The sequence below is a fragment of the Pholcus phalangioides genome, unplaced genomic scaffold, assembly GCF_987345545.1.
Source record: "Pholcus phalangioides strain wild (caught in Gottingen) unplaced genomic scaffold, Ppha-v1.0 ptg000039l_1, whole genome shotgun sequence".
In the NCBI taxonomy this organism is placed as follows: domain Eukaryota; kingdom Metazoa; phylum Arthropoda; class Arachnida; order Araneae; family Pholcidae; genus Pholcus; species Pholcus phalangioides.
The window spans coordinates 12447882-12464507 of NW_028301625.1; the positions used below are offsets into that span (position 1 = coordinate 12447882).

At 39.3% G+C, this 16626-nt stretch overlaps 1 protein-coding gene across 2 annotated transcripts in view; it reads right to left on the reverse strand.

The window, feature by feature from the left end:
* The window catches only part of LOC149065595 (kelch-like ECH-associated protein 1), a 44126-nt gene that overhangs the window by 17812 nt on the left and 9688 nt on the right, over positions 1–16626 (reverse strand). For both annotated transcript variants that reach the window (XM_089253975.1, XM_089253974.1), the window contains exons 5-7: positions 3641–3919; positions 1784–2187; positions 195–400 (exon numbers count right to left, since the gene is read on the reverse strand). In XM_089253975.1, coding sequence (XP_089110101.1) covers positions 195–400; positions 1784–2187; positions 3641–3919 — 889 coding nt within the window. The remainder of the gene's footprint in view (positions 1–194; positions 401–1783; positions 2188–3640; positions 3920–16626) is intronic.

Consider the following 16626-nt stretch of genomic DNA (forward strand, 5'->3'; position numbering starts at 1 on the left):
ATAAAAACTTCAGAACATCAAAGTTATTTTTAGACACACTTAGTGATAATATGGAACTTTCTTTAGAAGAAGCTCACATTCATCACAGTTTGTTTTTGATGAACAAAAAAGTCATTAAATGGCTCTGCATCAAAGTCTGTTGCCAATCCTTACGAGAGTATAAAAGATAAAAATTTTCAATTATATATATATACCAGCGCCACTGCGAGTTGTGTTCATGCTAGCAACCAAGCTCCAGGAGTCTTTTTCAGGGTTGTAACATTCTACAGTGTTCAGTCTTGAATTTCCATCATAGCCACCAACTGCATATAATAAACGCTTCACCACAGCAACTCCAACACCAATTCTTGCAGTAAGCATACTTTGCACAGAATACCATTTGTCTTCAGCAGGATCATACCTAAATTAACAGCCCATTTTATACTATCCAATAAATGTAATCACAATGTGAAAATTAAGACCAAAGTGAAAGAAATAGCATTTATACTGTCTTTATTGCATTTTAACTCAATTTAACAAAGCTAAAAGCAGATTTCTGACTCATTATGCCACACTTAAAACATTTTTTTGAATTTTATTTAATATATTTTTTAGTATTGAAATTTCTTTTCAGGATTACAATTAAAAAATGTGAAAATTAAGCAGAATAAAATCATTCTGTATACTTCAAACAAGAATCGTAATTTGATTGAAAAAACATGATTAAATTACCTTTTATAGATAGCAAAACAAGTCAATATCACAAGAAAGCACTATAGTATGGTCATCTCTAGCTTTCAATATGCATCGTTACATCACACTGACACATTCTGGAGCACATTGAGAGCAAAACCTGACCATGGCTCTCTTAGTTGTTTTGAATCATTGAGAGTAGGTGATTTGTTTTTGACTTATTTCTCTTTAACATGACACCACAATGTAACTACCGAGGATAAGCATTAGGTATATACATTAAAGGTAAACATTAGGTCCACTATCATACATTACAAAACCACTGTCAAATTGATGCAGCTTCATGGACGAAGAATAACTCTTCATCTTTTTTGACAAACAACTCCATAAATAAACTGCTGCAATCGAACTGTGGAGGGGGAAACAAACATACCAACAACATGCATAAAGTCTTTTCGTTCAATTTTCTAATTCCAGAAATATAAAAGTTATTTGGAGATTTTTAATGAATAGAAATATTTTCTCTTTTCATTTGTTTTATGATTGAGTTAAAGATGCTCTTCTCATGGCAGTACTTTGTTTACGGTCAAAATATTTTTAGATCAAACTTGTTTTCAATCCTTATTGAGAGTTCCAGATATAAGAACCCAAAAGCTGAAAGTGATCAAGTCAAGGTTTCTTAAGAATCACTTTCTATGTTCAGTCAATGCTGATTGTAACATCAATATATCATTGTTGCCAACAGTACGAGCAAAATTGTTGAACATACTGATATCATTTTTAATTTGAGATTAGTTATGATATGGCTTAGTTTTATTATCACTTGATGAGCACAATTTCCTCTTTCTAAAGGACATTGTTGTGAAAGAACAGTATGATACACCTAATGGCACCATAACCTCAGTGTTTCAAGGCAGAAACTACCATTTATACATATACAAGGTAGCGAAGGCAAAGATAAAATGATACAGAAAAGCAGAGTTGTTCTATATATTGAAAAATACAGAAAATTTTATGATCATGTAAAATAGCTAGTTAAAAAATATCTCAAGACAAATTATAAAAGGGATATCAATAAAAAGTAAATTTGAAAATAATTTATAAAAATCACCTCTCCACTGAAGCATGATGTACAGTTCCTTGTGAACCACCAACTGCATATAGCATACCATCCAGAATACCTACACCAACCCTATTTCTTGCAACAGTCATTGGGCAACATGATCTCCATTTGTTTATTATAGGATCAAAACAGTCTACAGCATTAGAATCCTGATTACCATCAACACAATTATTTCGCCCTCCAACAGCATAAAATTTTCCTTCAATAAACGCACCTCCAAGGCCACTACGTGGTGTAGGCAATTCTGCTAAAGGAAACCATTGGGAATCTTCAGCATTGTAGCATTCCATATTACTCAGAGAATGTTGCAAGTATCCTCCAGTTGTATAAATAACACAAGGAACTTTTGGCGTTCGCTGATGGCAGCTGTATTTTCGACGAACTGTAAGATCCTAAAAAAAATTTCAAAAATAACATTACACAAAGCTGACTTTAAATAATAATTATATCAAATAGGAATACAGTTAAATTTGAAAAAAATTATATTTTTTAAAACTTCTTTTAAATCCCATTAGCATCATTGCTCTGTATCTTTTACATCTTATCACGAGACTAACTTTACAGTGATATTATTATGCATAGGTGTAAAGTTATTGAAAAATATTAAAACTTAAAAATGTTTGGTGGGGGGGTGGGGGGGGGGGAGATTGAATGTATGAATTTTTAAAATTTACGTATTTTTGGAATATATATGTTGCGAGTCTATATCACTGGCTGTGACAAGACTTTAAAATTGTGGAAGACAGTCCACATTCATGCTTTGAAGTAACTCCATGACCTTGAACCATTAACACATTCACTGCCAATTCGAGTCCCCGTGGGGGCAGTGATGTATTTTCTTCCTTGTAATCATCATCTCCACAAATAACCAGTCTTTCAATGACACTTGTAACAACCTAACATCATCGGCAGTGAATTATGTTAAGAAACAAGCTTCAGCCAACCAATGAGAATAGTAACAAATTGTCTGATAACTGATTGGAGTTGTCTGCAGTACGTGAGTAAAAAGCTGCCGAAGAGATCACCTTCAATTTGCAACAGCTGAAACTATGAATAAAACCCAATCGTACTCCCTTACCATTACATGAGCTGTCTTACCCATGAAAAAATTAGCAACTGTATCACTGTACATAACACTTTTAATGGTTAATGTTCCAATTGAGAATATGCATTTGATTAATTGAAAAAAAAATACTTTTCTTTCATAAAAGAATTTGTTTTCCTGAAGCTGTGAGACTCTAAACTTAATTTAGAATAAAAAAAATCATTAATTTTAGCACTTATGCCTTGTTGGTGAACTAACAATGCCAATTTTGAAGAGGTGTCAACAACAGCATATACTAGGTAAGGTGCAATGATGATGCCTTTGAAAACAATGATCCCCAATAACGATATATTTTCTTGGTCTGTAAAATATCATTATAACCAGATGGTTAATAAACTAGTACAAAAAGAAAATTTACAGTTCCCTGTTCACAGCATACAAAAATACATGAATCATAAACAGTCCTTTATTAATACTCCTAATGTGATAGTTCAGAAGCCCCTGCTAGGTGAGTAACACATAATAACTCTGCATTTTATATTCAACTTTGCTTATCCTGTAAGTCTTAATTTTTTTTCCCCATGGTTTTGGTTCAAAGAAAAAAAAACATAGATTGCTCAAAATTAAAAAAAGGAAACAAAATATAAAATTCAATTTTTTCATCATTAAAATTATTTTTTATGAATACTGCTATAATTAACTGAAACAATCAGTACCTGTATTATAAACTGAAACAATCAGTACCTGTATTATAAACTGAAACAATCAGTACCTGTATTATAAACTGAAACAATCAGTACCTGTATTATATGGGTCAGATAATCACAACACTGAGGAAGATTTTTCACAACCTCACATTCTTGAATCTGTTCTTTCAAAAAACGAGGCGTAAGAAAATGACATCTCACAGCATTGAGAATATCTGACATTTTTGGACACCTTCTTTTCTCATCATGTTTTACCCAGCGTAGAACAGCATTGAATACTTCAGATTCACTTCTGACATTCAATTCATCCCGTTTGATAAGTAGCACCAACTGGCATGGTGATAAAGCAAGGAACTCTTCACCTTGAGAGACCTAAAAGAAATAAATTTAATAAAGGTAGTCTTTTAGATGAGTACCATATGCATGTATAAATGTTAACCCCTCAGTGCTGTCCTACAAACCCAGTACGCATGATTAAATCACAGTATGCTGCCATCATACATACTCAGTATGTCGGCAGCAGCAAACTGCATATATAAATTTTTTAATCTATCATAATACTTCACAATCTCTGCATGCTCGGTATCATTCAAAAGGGGAATAATGTGGCTTTGTACAATCATATAACTATTATATTATTTTAATTTATCATATTTCATTGTGAGTGATGAACATTTGCTGCTTAACATGTGGGCATCCGACATATTATTGTAATGAGCATGTTTTAGCCCTGTTGAGTCAAAATGCTATGTATAATTGGATAGAATTAGTAGAATTTGAGTTAGTTCTTTGTTACAGCCACGAGGCTGAGTTATAAATCCAATTTTTGGCAGCGATAGAAGAGAAAAAAAAACAATTTTACCACAAAGAAAATATCACATAAATTTTTAGTTAATACAAGTGATACTATATATTATAGACGAGACATTATTTTATAAAAATAAAAAAATTCAAATTAATTCAATGATTAGTTGAAAAGATTTATTTTTTACTAAACATCTGCGAAAACCAGTGATTCCATTTAAATCTCCCCCAAACCTACAACAGGGGATTTATATAAATCTCTTCCAGGATTGAGATATCTTTTGGCATTTTTAGGATATATTTTTCACTTTTCTACTATTTTTTTCAGAGTATAAAAGATGAAAGAAATTAAATATATGTGTGCTAATTACACTGAGTAATACAGGGTAAGCAAAAAGTCCGTAGAATCTTTAAAAACCCAAAAAATAACTGAAATAAAAAGGTTTGCAGGGTTAGTATAGCTAGGTCACTGGAATTTTAACACAGGAAAAATAACTAAAAAAAGGCCGATAGGTGGAGCTGACGCGCACAAGTCCAAGAAAAGATACGCAAATAATGAACAGAATGCCTCCAAATTATTTATTACAGAAGTATGTGTTCCACATGACCACCATCGCAGGGGATAACACATTGCAGCGAGTCACAAATCCAGCAACGGCAGAGTGTAGCAGGTCCGGGTGTATATAAGACACCTCTCGGCAGATCGCATCTTTCAGTTCCAACAGATTGGATAGACAAGATCGATACACCCGGGACCGTACCGCTTGTGCCAGCACCACCATAGGCGTAAACTTGGGCCCGAGCCCCCCCCCCAACATTTTAGAAGAGCCGGCTCGGCCCCCCAAAAAATTCGAGTGCATATGTTTCTCACACTTGGCTCAGAAAAAACTTTTTGACAAAAAATTTCTTTAAATAGTAGAAATCCATCTGCTCGAAATTTTCTTTTTTTACTTTTCTTCAGAATCTTAACGCACTTGTTCTGTGACAATAGTAGTCTTATCTCCAAATCAACCCAGCATTCATTCATCCTAAATTGCGTCCTCCCAGAGTGGTGCCTGAAGGCACCAGTGTAGATAACTTGGGGGGGAGGATCCTTTCTCTTGCTTGCACTGTCGGTAAACTCAAGAGCATCTCTTCCTTCTGTTGTTGAGTGTGACCCTTGGGGATGGGGACATGGATACAACACAAAAAAAGAAAAAAAGTGGGAGGAGGTAAAGTGAACAATGATTAAGCTTATTAACAAGTTCTTCACAACAGAGGCACTGACATGAAGAAATTAACATTGGGTGGGGAGAGAGCGCTGAAAGTTGCTGGCCGTCCCGTATATACGGGGATGAAGCACATGCGCAGGAAACAGAGGACGCACTGCATTGTTTTTCTAAAAACTATTGGGGGGGGGGGCCTCAACTGCCTTACAAAATTTATTGGGCTCAAATATCCTCCGCTCCTAGGTTCCGGTGTCTTTGAGGGGAATCAAATAAATAATCGTAAAATAAAATTAACACAAAAAAAAAAGAAAATAAGAAATGAATGGAAAATTTCAAAGCCCCCTGAGCCGGGTACCATTGCATTCTAATAGTAGGAATATGAAATTTCCTCCTTATAAATCAGGGATTCTCAAACTATCTACGTTAGCAGCACTCTTATATAGAAATTTTAAATACGGTATCTCAATGAATATTGAAGAGAGGTTAAAAGGTGAAATTTGCGTTCCCCCCCCTTATGGTCCGGCACCCTAGACACTTGATCCCCCCCCCCCAGCCGTTTCCAGTACTCCAACACTTAGGTAGCCAGGGCCGGAACTAGGGAAGAAGGAAATCTTGTGGGGGGCTGCTAATTCTGGGGGGGGGGGGGAAAGACGAAAAATATTGTTTCGATCATTTTTTTTAGTGGGGAGAGGGTGAAAAAATTACATACTCTTCCCTCCCTCCCTCCACGACTAAAATGATCCTGTCTCTGTTGGACCGGGCTTTTGGACAGATCTTTCGCGAGGACCCCGATTTTTCACAGGGAAGTGCTTGGAACCTGTCGTAAGCGTAACTTGTATTAAGTCGTGCATTAAGTCATAACTTGTATTACCTGTTGTAACTTGTTTTAAGCCAATGGGATCGAGACACCCCCCCCTTATTAATTTTGGAGAGCTGGCTCAATCTTCCCCTCCCCCCCCCCAAAAAAAATCGAATGGATACGTTTTCCACACCTACACTCGGAATAATCACGTCATGTCAGTACAGTGAGTTTCTGCCTTTATACGAAGCTGTGACATGTAAAAAAAAAAGTGGCGATTTTTCCACAAAAACTTTTTTCCGCCCATTTTACAGGATGCGACCTCTATTTATCGGAAAATACTGTAATTTTTTCTATGTTCCATTGTAAATTAAATTGGGGAATTTTTCTAAAAAGGATGTAGTATTTCTTACTTATGTTATTCAAAAAATTGTGTTTATTTCAAAATGAAGAATTATTCTCAAGGTTTTAATAGAGGGTTCCTCCTAATTATTCTCAAGGTTTTAATAGGATTCCTCCTAATTATTCTCAAGGTTTTAATAGGGTTCCTCCTAATTATTCTCAAGGTTTTAATAGGGTTCCTCCTAATTATTCTCAAGGTTTTAATAGGGTTCCTGCTAATTATTCTCAAGGTTTTAATAGGGTTCCTCCTTTCCCGATCAATTCTTTTTTACGGACACATTTCTATTTGTCCAGCCGGTGACCGCAAAGAGGGGGGTTTTACATACCCTGTTTACATTCGCAGCACTGTTAGAAATTTTAAATATCTTGCGGCATCACAGTCGATCTCAAGGATGCATTTCGATGCTTCCCCCCCCCCCTTCCCGGACAATAAAATGATCTTCACTCCTAGTTACAGCCCGTTCGTGGCATCTAGTGGCGTGTTTCCCGGGGGGGGGGGGCACTCAGCGAGCTGTAAGCAGGCCATGGACTCCCACATACTGGAGAAGGGCTTCTAGCCTGGGATCTTCGGCGGGCTTTTTATTCCATGTATTCTTTTTTTTTTCATGATAAAGGGGCCGCACCTTCTGCAGCTGACAAAGAGCATTTCAATAGGGTTCAGTTTCGGCTGCTTCAATGCAGGTTTACTGAATACAAGCACCATTTCCTAATTAGAAGGACGGGGAGTGTATAGCGTGTCGCTTATGTGGGGAATATGTCACCTGGAGGCATCCGTCCATATGGGGAACCCCTTCTGATCCCGAAAACCACATTCTTCTTGACGCCGCTGGTCAAGGCTTTAAAAGCTTTTGTGCTTAATGGATGGCCATCCGTGAAACAGGGACGCCGACGTAGATGATCCTAATTGGAATATAAAGAAATTACGGTAGTGAAGAAAAATCTAGACGAGGTTTGTGATTCTGCAAAATAATAATAGCTGTGTTTGGAGCCACTTGAAGTAAACTCCTTGTTTTTCCCCTGAAAAAAAACCCCCACAAATGTTGAGATAGACAGTTCCACATTATTTTATGGCTTGTGTGGACCACATTCAGTTGTGCACGTACAGTATAACCTTCTGTTAGTAAAACATATTGTATTACAAGAAAATGGAAAAGTTCCTCGTGATTCCGCACAGTTTCCTGACAGAAAAAGTAAGCAATATTAAATATAGCTACACATTTTTGATAAATTCATGCATTTTAAGCATTTTCTTTAATGATAATTTATTCAGAATCTTCAAAAACAATCTAGATTTTGCAGCCCTCTAATACTTATAATCAATAAAGTGTAGTATAAAATAATTTTTTTTCTGTTAGACATATCAATAAATTAATAAAACTTACCGTATGTTTTATTTTTTTCAATCATATTTAAAATTTATTTAAGAAAAATTTAAACTCCATTTGGCTTGCGTACTTGTAAAAGTGACAATATTTGAATCAAGTTTTTAATAAAAAATTTATGCAACTAAAAAAATTATTATTTTTCTAATTTAAAACCTGATATATGACTCAATGTATGAGAGTAAAATAAATCTTAAATAAGTGACATGTAATTTGATTTTGGGGGAAATATACACTGTATCATAAAATATAAATAAATACAGGGCTTGACAAAAATCAGTAAAAAATTTAGGCACCAGCCAAATTTTGTAAGAGCCAAGCATGGTTTTTTCACGAGAAAAGTATCTTAAATAATCTTTTTTCAACCTTTCTGGGAATTGATGACCCCTTCCCAGGGCCGCAACTAGATACTTTGTCACCTGGGGCAATTCGGAATTTTGGCACCCCTTGCATGTAGAAAAAGCAGTTAAAGGGTGAATTCGACTCCCATTCTGCTCCAGCGTCCGGAGCACCAGACCCACCTGCTTTCTCTAGTTGTGGCTCTGCTCCTTTCCATGTTGGAAGACAATTATGAAATCGGAAAATTTTGAGCCATCACTAGATTCTGATTTAGCAATCACATTTTAGCAATCAAAATTTTAGGTGCGAATACAGATTTTCCAGTCGCCATGGTGACCTGGCGCTTGGGATTTGTCCAACCCTGGAATTAATAAAGATCCATATACTGTTCTGAATATATTTTTTGTATATAGTCATTTTCATGACCCCGCCCAGGGGATTTCGGGATTCATGTGATCTGGGGGATCCTGGGAGGATATACTCAGATTTACGGCATGACTAGATCTGAATAAATTGCCTATGGTGATAGACCGGAGTTGTGCTCGTTTCAATGAGAGAGAGAAAGAGAAAGAAAGTATATTTTTACTTGGACCGTGATCAAACTAGAATGGGGCTCAAGGGCAAAGGCGTACGCCCCCAACAATAAAATAAATTTTTGTTAATTAAATGCTTTTGGAAAATTGGCACCAACTCAAAAATTCTCTGGAAGAAATTCCGTGTGTCCCCCCCCCCCCATAGATTGGTTTTCTTGGGTACGCTCCTGCTCAGGGGTAGTCCCATTCCAAGGGCGTAGCGAAGAGAAAGACTTGGGGGTCTGGTCCCCTCGTCCGAAATGTGAGAAAATGACCAAAAAAAGGGAAAAAGATGACCAAATCTATTGTTCTATCACTTTGGTCCCCCCCCCCCCGAACGAAATTTCTGGTTACGCCCTTGTCCCATTCACTTTGGTAACAATACATGAAATGATTGTTATACAGTCGAATATCCTGTTATAACGAACTCCAAGAAACCGGAGAAAACACTTCGTTATAAAGAAATTTCAGATTGTTTGCATTGTTCCTATGTATACTTATTAGAGGGATTAGAAAACCATTCATTAAAATGATATTTTCGCTATAACGGTATTCGTTAAAACGGGATTCGACTGTAATTAGAGCCCAAATTTTCCACTTAAAAAAATGGCTAAATATGAACTAAAACTGAGAAAATATATGCTAAAGAACAAATAACCAAGCAAAAAACTCAAATGCGTTTTTAAATACATCTTTTCTATTTATCTCGGTGCATATTCATTTGCAAAAACATTCTCATGCAAATGATTTCTACATATATTTTATTTAGGAATGTAACGAATCTATTTTCCCAGTATGGATATTTTTACTAACTCTCTGTGGCCTTACAGCACCTAATGCGTTTTGTTTGTTTATACGTTGTTAAAAGAAGTTGAGAAGAGAAAATCTATCTTCCAAGAGAAGAGAACGTGAGTTGGAATGTGGCTTCCGTTCTGTAAGGTTGTCTGTTTTGAGTGTGCTTCGAAATAAAGGCTTCTTCTTTAAGTTCCGCAGTTTCCCTGCTTTAATTGGACACCCCTCCAATATCAAGGGTTTAGAACTATTCCGCCATCTCCCGGGAAAGAGACGCACCTCCTACACGACGTCCCCTTATAAAACTGGCGCCCAACGTCGTGGCTCGAACTCAAGGCAGTACGAAACGGACATTCGAACTCGGTTGTGAGGTTCCTGATAGTGCCTAGAAGAAATGGCTTACCTGGCCAAAGGTAAGAAACGTGATTTGATCCTACTCGCTCTAGAATTAGGAGAGGAAGTTCCGAATGATTCGCGTGTAGTAGATCTCAAGCATATAATAACAAAGTCCTCCGGTTATGAAGAAGAATTCGTGAAAGCCCTGCTGGCTACTATTATCGGAGAAAGAGAAAGAGAAGAAGAACGAGCCAAATAGCCGAAGAAAGAGAGAGAGAGAGGAAAATCGCTCTAGAATCACCGAAGAAAAGGAACGAGCCAGAATAGCCGAAGAAAGAGAGAAAGAACGAATCGCACTAGAACGTTCGTTTGAACTTGAAAAGATGCGGTTGCAGCTTGAGTTTCAACGACTCTCGCAACCGGCAGAAGAGTCATCCGTCGCTCTCATCGATCAGCCCAAGTTCGACGTGAAGAGGTTGATCCCGAATTTCAATCCGAGTGAAGATGATATGTCGCTATTCCTAAAGTTGTTTGAAAGACAGCTAAAATTCTTGAAAGTGGAGAAGGTGAACTGGGTTGCGTATCTGCTGGGAGTTTTGCCGAATGAAGTTGCTAAACTCATTGCTCGAGAACCTGAAGATAAGGCTCATGATTACGACCACATCCGGGAGGTTCTCTTACGCCGTTTCAAGCTGAGTGCGGAGAGGTTCCGGCAGCTCTTCTCTACTCACAGAAAAGCACCTGGAAGTACCTGGAAGGACTATCATTTCGAGATCCAAAGTTACTTTGAAGGCTGGCTGTCCGAACTGAACATTGGAAACTTTGACGAGCTGAAAGATCTAATGATTTCGGATCAGATGAAGAAGAGGATCCCACCTGAAGTTAAAGAACATTTTCTGGATGTTTGGAGCGAGTGGACTACCCCTGAAGAGATCGTGGAGAAGCTGGATGCTTATGATAACCTTCGAAACAAAAAGAGCGAGATCCAATATGAGAGGAAGAGGTTGCAGTCAAAGCAACATGAACCCCTTAGGTCCCCAGTGCGACAAAGAGACTTTCATTCTAATCAACGTGCGAATCCGGAATCGGAAGATGCAGGACGTCATCCTGTCTTAAGATGTTATGGTTGTGGGGAACCTGGTGTTACCAAGTCCCGATGCCGAACGTGTAATCCTCCAACGGATAGACCAGGACCCAGTGTCAACGCTTTGGACTTATACAGTTTATCATCCCATCCTAATATGGAATCGAAAGATGCCAGTAGCAGTCATATCCGAAGATGTTACGGATGCGGAGAACCTGGTGTCGTCAAGTCCCGATGTCGAACGTGCAATCCTGCTACGAACACCCCAGAAGTTAGTGTCGACGCCTTGGCTTTTTACAGTTTCTCAACTGAGAGACGTCAAAGAAATGCTATCGAAGTCATGATCTGTCATAAGCGTGGAGCAGTGTGTGCTGACACGGGTGCCACACATTCAGTGGCAGGGGAGAAGCTATACCATCTCCTACAAGAACATGGCTTGCCCTTTTCCCGCAAGACTATCGTTATGAGACTAGCCGATGGATATGCTCGTAGAGCCGAAGTCCTAACAACGACTGTGGACATCAACGTCCAAGGTAAAATGGTTCCCACCGAGTTGATGGTGCTTCCACACGCCAGAGAAAACCGAACCCTTCTCGGTATGGACTTTCTCGGAGATGCCGGGATCGTCCTGGACGTTCAGCAAGGAAAGTGGTACTTCTCTGAAGCTCCTGAGACGCGATATCCGTTCATCGAGAGCCCATCGGAAAACAGTGCACTCCTGCTGGCACTACCTGCTGAATCACCCTCATATCGACTTCGTGAAGATGAAGGTACCCACCTCACCCATCAGCAACGGGAAGTCCTTGATTCTCTCCTTGAAAAGTATCAGAGATGTTTCAAACCAGGGGGAGAACCGACCCCTTTCATCGAACACCGCATCAACACTGGTGACCATATGCCCGTAGCTGTTCCTCCATACAGAATGAATCCCACCAAAAAAATAGATTCTGAAACAAGAAATCGACAAGCTCTTGGCTGAAGGGATAATTGAGGAATGCGAATCCCCATATGCGTCCCCCGTGGTACTCATCCCCAAGCCTAATGGTACAATTCGCTTGTGCGTCGACTACAGGAAACTCAATGCCATCACCGTTGCTGACTCTTATCCTCTTCCACGAATGGACGACCTGCTCCATGAGGCTCGACCTAAATCCTTCATGACAACTATTGACCTCCGATCAGGCTATCACCAGGTGAAGATGCATCCCGCTGACCAAGACAAAACGGCTTTTGTGTGTCCTTTTGGTACTTACCGATATCTACGAATGCTGTTTGGGTTGCGAAATGCTCCTGCCACCTTCCAGAGAGGCTAATAGATCGATTCAGAAGTGGACTTGGAGACATTCTTACTCTCACTTATCTTGATGACATCATAATCTTGTCAGATACCTTTGAGCAACACTGCGCAGATCTGCAAGCTGTTTTTGAAAGGCTCCTTGTCTTCAAACTTCATGCGAACAGAGAGAAATGTCAGTTCGCATGCTCTCGTGTAAAATATCTAGGATTTTGGATTACTTCTGAGGGTATCGAAGTAGATCCCGACAAGGTCTCTTCAATTCAAAAAATCCCCCCACCAAGGAACATCAAGGAGCTACAATCCTTCCTTCAGACATGCTCCTGGTTCCGTAGATACATACGGGATTTTGCCGAAATTTCTCGTCCACTCAGTGATCTGACAAAGAAGAAGGTTCAGTGGCATTGGGAAACCCTCCAGCAACAGGCCTTCGAGACCCTTAAAAAGAGGCTGACCAGCCCTCCTGTATTGAAACAGGCTGATGGAACCATACCATATATTATTCGCACTGATGCAAGCAACTATGCCCTTGGAGCTGTGTTACTCCAAAGCCAAGGGTCGGATGAACACCCTATTGAGTATGCTAGCAGACTTCTCACAGCAGCGGAACAAAACTATTCTACGACGGAGAGGGAGGCTCTTGCTGTAGTCTGGGCCTTAAAGAAATTTCGTGGCTATGTTGAAGGAGCGGAAATAACGGTAGCGTCCGACCATCAACCATTGAAGTGGCTTCTCAATCTCAAATCGCCATCGGGAAGACTTGCAAGATGGGCGCTGGAATTACAATCTTTCAACCTGAAAGTACAGTATATACCTGGAAAAGTGAATAGTATAGCTGATATGTTGTCACGCCCAGTCTGTGCTGAAGTGAATTCTCGCGAAGTTTTGAATATATTTGTGGCTGACCTACCAGCAAGAACTCCTAGAACTATTCGAGAGTCCCAACTTGGCGACGAAGATTTGAGGAAAATTATTCAAAGCTTTGAATCTACCCGGAAAACTGAAGATTACGCGAACTGGACAGAACGTGGATTCGTGTTGAACCAAGGAGTGCTTTACAGATATGCCCCAGATGCCGTCTCAGAAGAGGCCCAATTGGTCATACCGAACAACGAGCGTGAATCCATACTTCGGTATCACCATGATGATCCAGCAGCTGGACACTATGGGGAAGAAGGAACTTATCATAGGATTGCAAAGCGCTACTACTGGACTGGCATGCGAAGATACATCGCTGACTATGTGAAGAACTGTCCTGAATGTGCCCGTTACAAAGCAACGAATCAGAAGCCGGCTGGACTACTTCGAACTCCCGTGTATTCTCAGCGCTTTGAGATCATCTCTATTGACTTGTTTGGACCATTACCCAAGACCGAAACTGGTAAACAGTAGATCTTCATTGTCGAAGATTGTGCCACTAAATGGGTTGAATTGTTTGCCCTCGACTGAGCTACTGCTCGTGAGTGTGCCTCCGTCCTGATCGAAGAAGTGTTCATGCGGTATGGGATACCACGGCGGATTATAAGTGACAATGGACCGCAATTCGTTAGCTCGGTTCTACAACAAGTGTGCTATACGTTAAAGATAGACCACAACATTAACCCAGTATACTTTCCTCAAGCTAACCCGGTGGAGAGGAAGAATCGAGATTTGAAGCCTCGACTAGCAATTCTTGTTGGGGATACACACGATAACTGGGACTCCAAACTCCCAGTCATTCGCTTTGCCATGAACACTGCCAAATGTGACTCTACTGGTTGTACCGCTGCGTTTTTACAATTTGGACGAGAAATGAGGACCGTGGACGACGTAGTTCAAGATTTGCGGACGGTGGTGGGAAGTGACAACTTCGTATCTGAAATCACTCCTTATTTGAAGCGTTTCGCATCGATTACAAACTATGTAAGGGATCGGGTCGAGATGAAGCAAGACCAGCGCAAGAAATATTATGATCAGAATCATCGTCAACTGTTTCTAGACCCTGGTGACAAAGTATGGGTATCTTTGCATTCCGTCAGCAATGCTAAGAAAAAGTTAACCTCCAAATTCATGCCGAAGAGAGATGGCCCTTATCTCATTTTGACGCAGAAATCTCCTACATCGTATGTGGTTTCAAGTCTAGAAAAGCCCACCGAACCTATCGGAACCTACCACATATCGGCCTTGACACCTTTCCGGGGCACTGAGACTACGCCCGTGGCCCCTCTAAAACCAAGAGGCCGTCCACCCAAAATGACAGCTAACCCTAGTCGACGTCCTCAGAACCGGTGTGACTCGAGGACTGAACTTCGACCTGAGACAAGAGTGTCAGCAGTTGCCCGGAGCTTCCCGTTCTGTTCGTCGGAAACTACTCCCAAAGGAAAGATGGCTGTTACTGGCTCCTCGCCGAGACGTCGTCGGAGCCAGAGGGGGAGATTGTAACGAATCTATTTTCCCAGTATGGATATTTTTACTAACTCTCTGTGGCCTTACAGCACCTAATGCGTTTTGTTTGTTTATACGTTGTTAAAAGAAGTTGAGAAGAGAAAATCTATCTTCCAAGAGAAGAGAACGTGAGTTGGAATGTGGCTTCCGTTCTGTAAGGTTGTCTGTTTTGAGTGTGCTTCGAAATAAAGGCTTCTTCTTTAAGTTCCGCAGTTTCCCTGCTTTAATTGGACACCCCTCCAATATCAAGGGTTTAGAACTATTCCGCCATCTCCCGGGAAAGAGACGCACCTCCTATACGACGTCCCCTTATAGGAATTTCTAGTTATTAGTACTGTAGCTGCTCACTAGTAGAAAGAAAAAGTTGCTCGAAAAAGAAGCAAACTACACGTGCACACAAGTAACAAAACATGAATAATGTCAAAAATGGGCGGATTTTTCTCCCGAGAGATTTTACTTCTTTTTACTTGAAAAAAAAGAAATGACAAGCAAATAAAGCACCCGGGTTTCGGGTATGGTCCATTGTAGCTAGAAGGTCCTTGGAGTTGAGCAACCAAACTATTTGAAAATGTTGAATTTCCGATTCAATAGACGATGTTGACTGACCCATAAATCCATGGAAATGAGCATGAATGTAATAAGTTCAGACTTTTAATTGTTCAGTTCTTCATCTAAGCCGCTTTGATGATACAAAATTCTATGGAAAACGTCTTATACTCTTAGAGAATCAACTGATTTGAGATCAAAAATCAATTTCACATGACTAGAGTTCCGTTCAATCATTAATATTAGAACGAAATGATCTCAAAGACGTCCCAATGCAGATAAAGCAGCAATTTTCAATAATTTTATGTCCTTACAGACCAAAACGTGAAAATTCGTTTATAATGAGAACTACGTTACAATGAAAACTTTTCTCGTGGTTGTGAGCTGTTGTTATAATGAACTTTTATTGTATTACGAGCAATATTAATTGGAAAAATTACAAAAATTTAATTAATCTTCCGCACAACTTGAAAATTTGCACTTATTCTGAAAATTCTTTAATTACATACATTTATACACACATTAATGCTAAAAAGAGGTTAATTTATATCAATGCAACAAACAGGACTAATCATAACAAATTTATAAATAGTGCAAAAAAAAAAAAATCAAAAATAAAAAGGTCAATTTCCCGTGACCTTTCATTAAATTAAGTTGTATAATAACCAAGAATGGCCACTGAAGCTGTGCTTTCCAAAGTGTGAAATATTGCCCCCTGGGGGAAGGGGTCGATGCAATTGTCCAAAGGGTCGATAGAAGCTATGGGTTTAGTATAGGATCCTATGGGTGGGCTTGAGTTGGGAGAAATGAGAAAATTTTTTTTTTAAAGAAGGGCTATGGAACAAAAAGTTTGGGAAACTTTTCACTCAAGCAGCGGTTCTCAACCGGTGCTCCGTGTACACTTCCCAGGGTCTCCGCACCCACTCAAAGAAAATAAATTAAATCAGTAAATTTGATAAATGAATATAAGAGGAGAGCGTACGGGTCTCCAACATAGAAATTTTACGCCGAATAGAGACGACCACTGATGCATATTTGTGTTTGAGTACAGGTGATCATTTGTGGAGATTTTACTGTATTTAGGAAAATGTAATGGA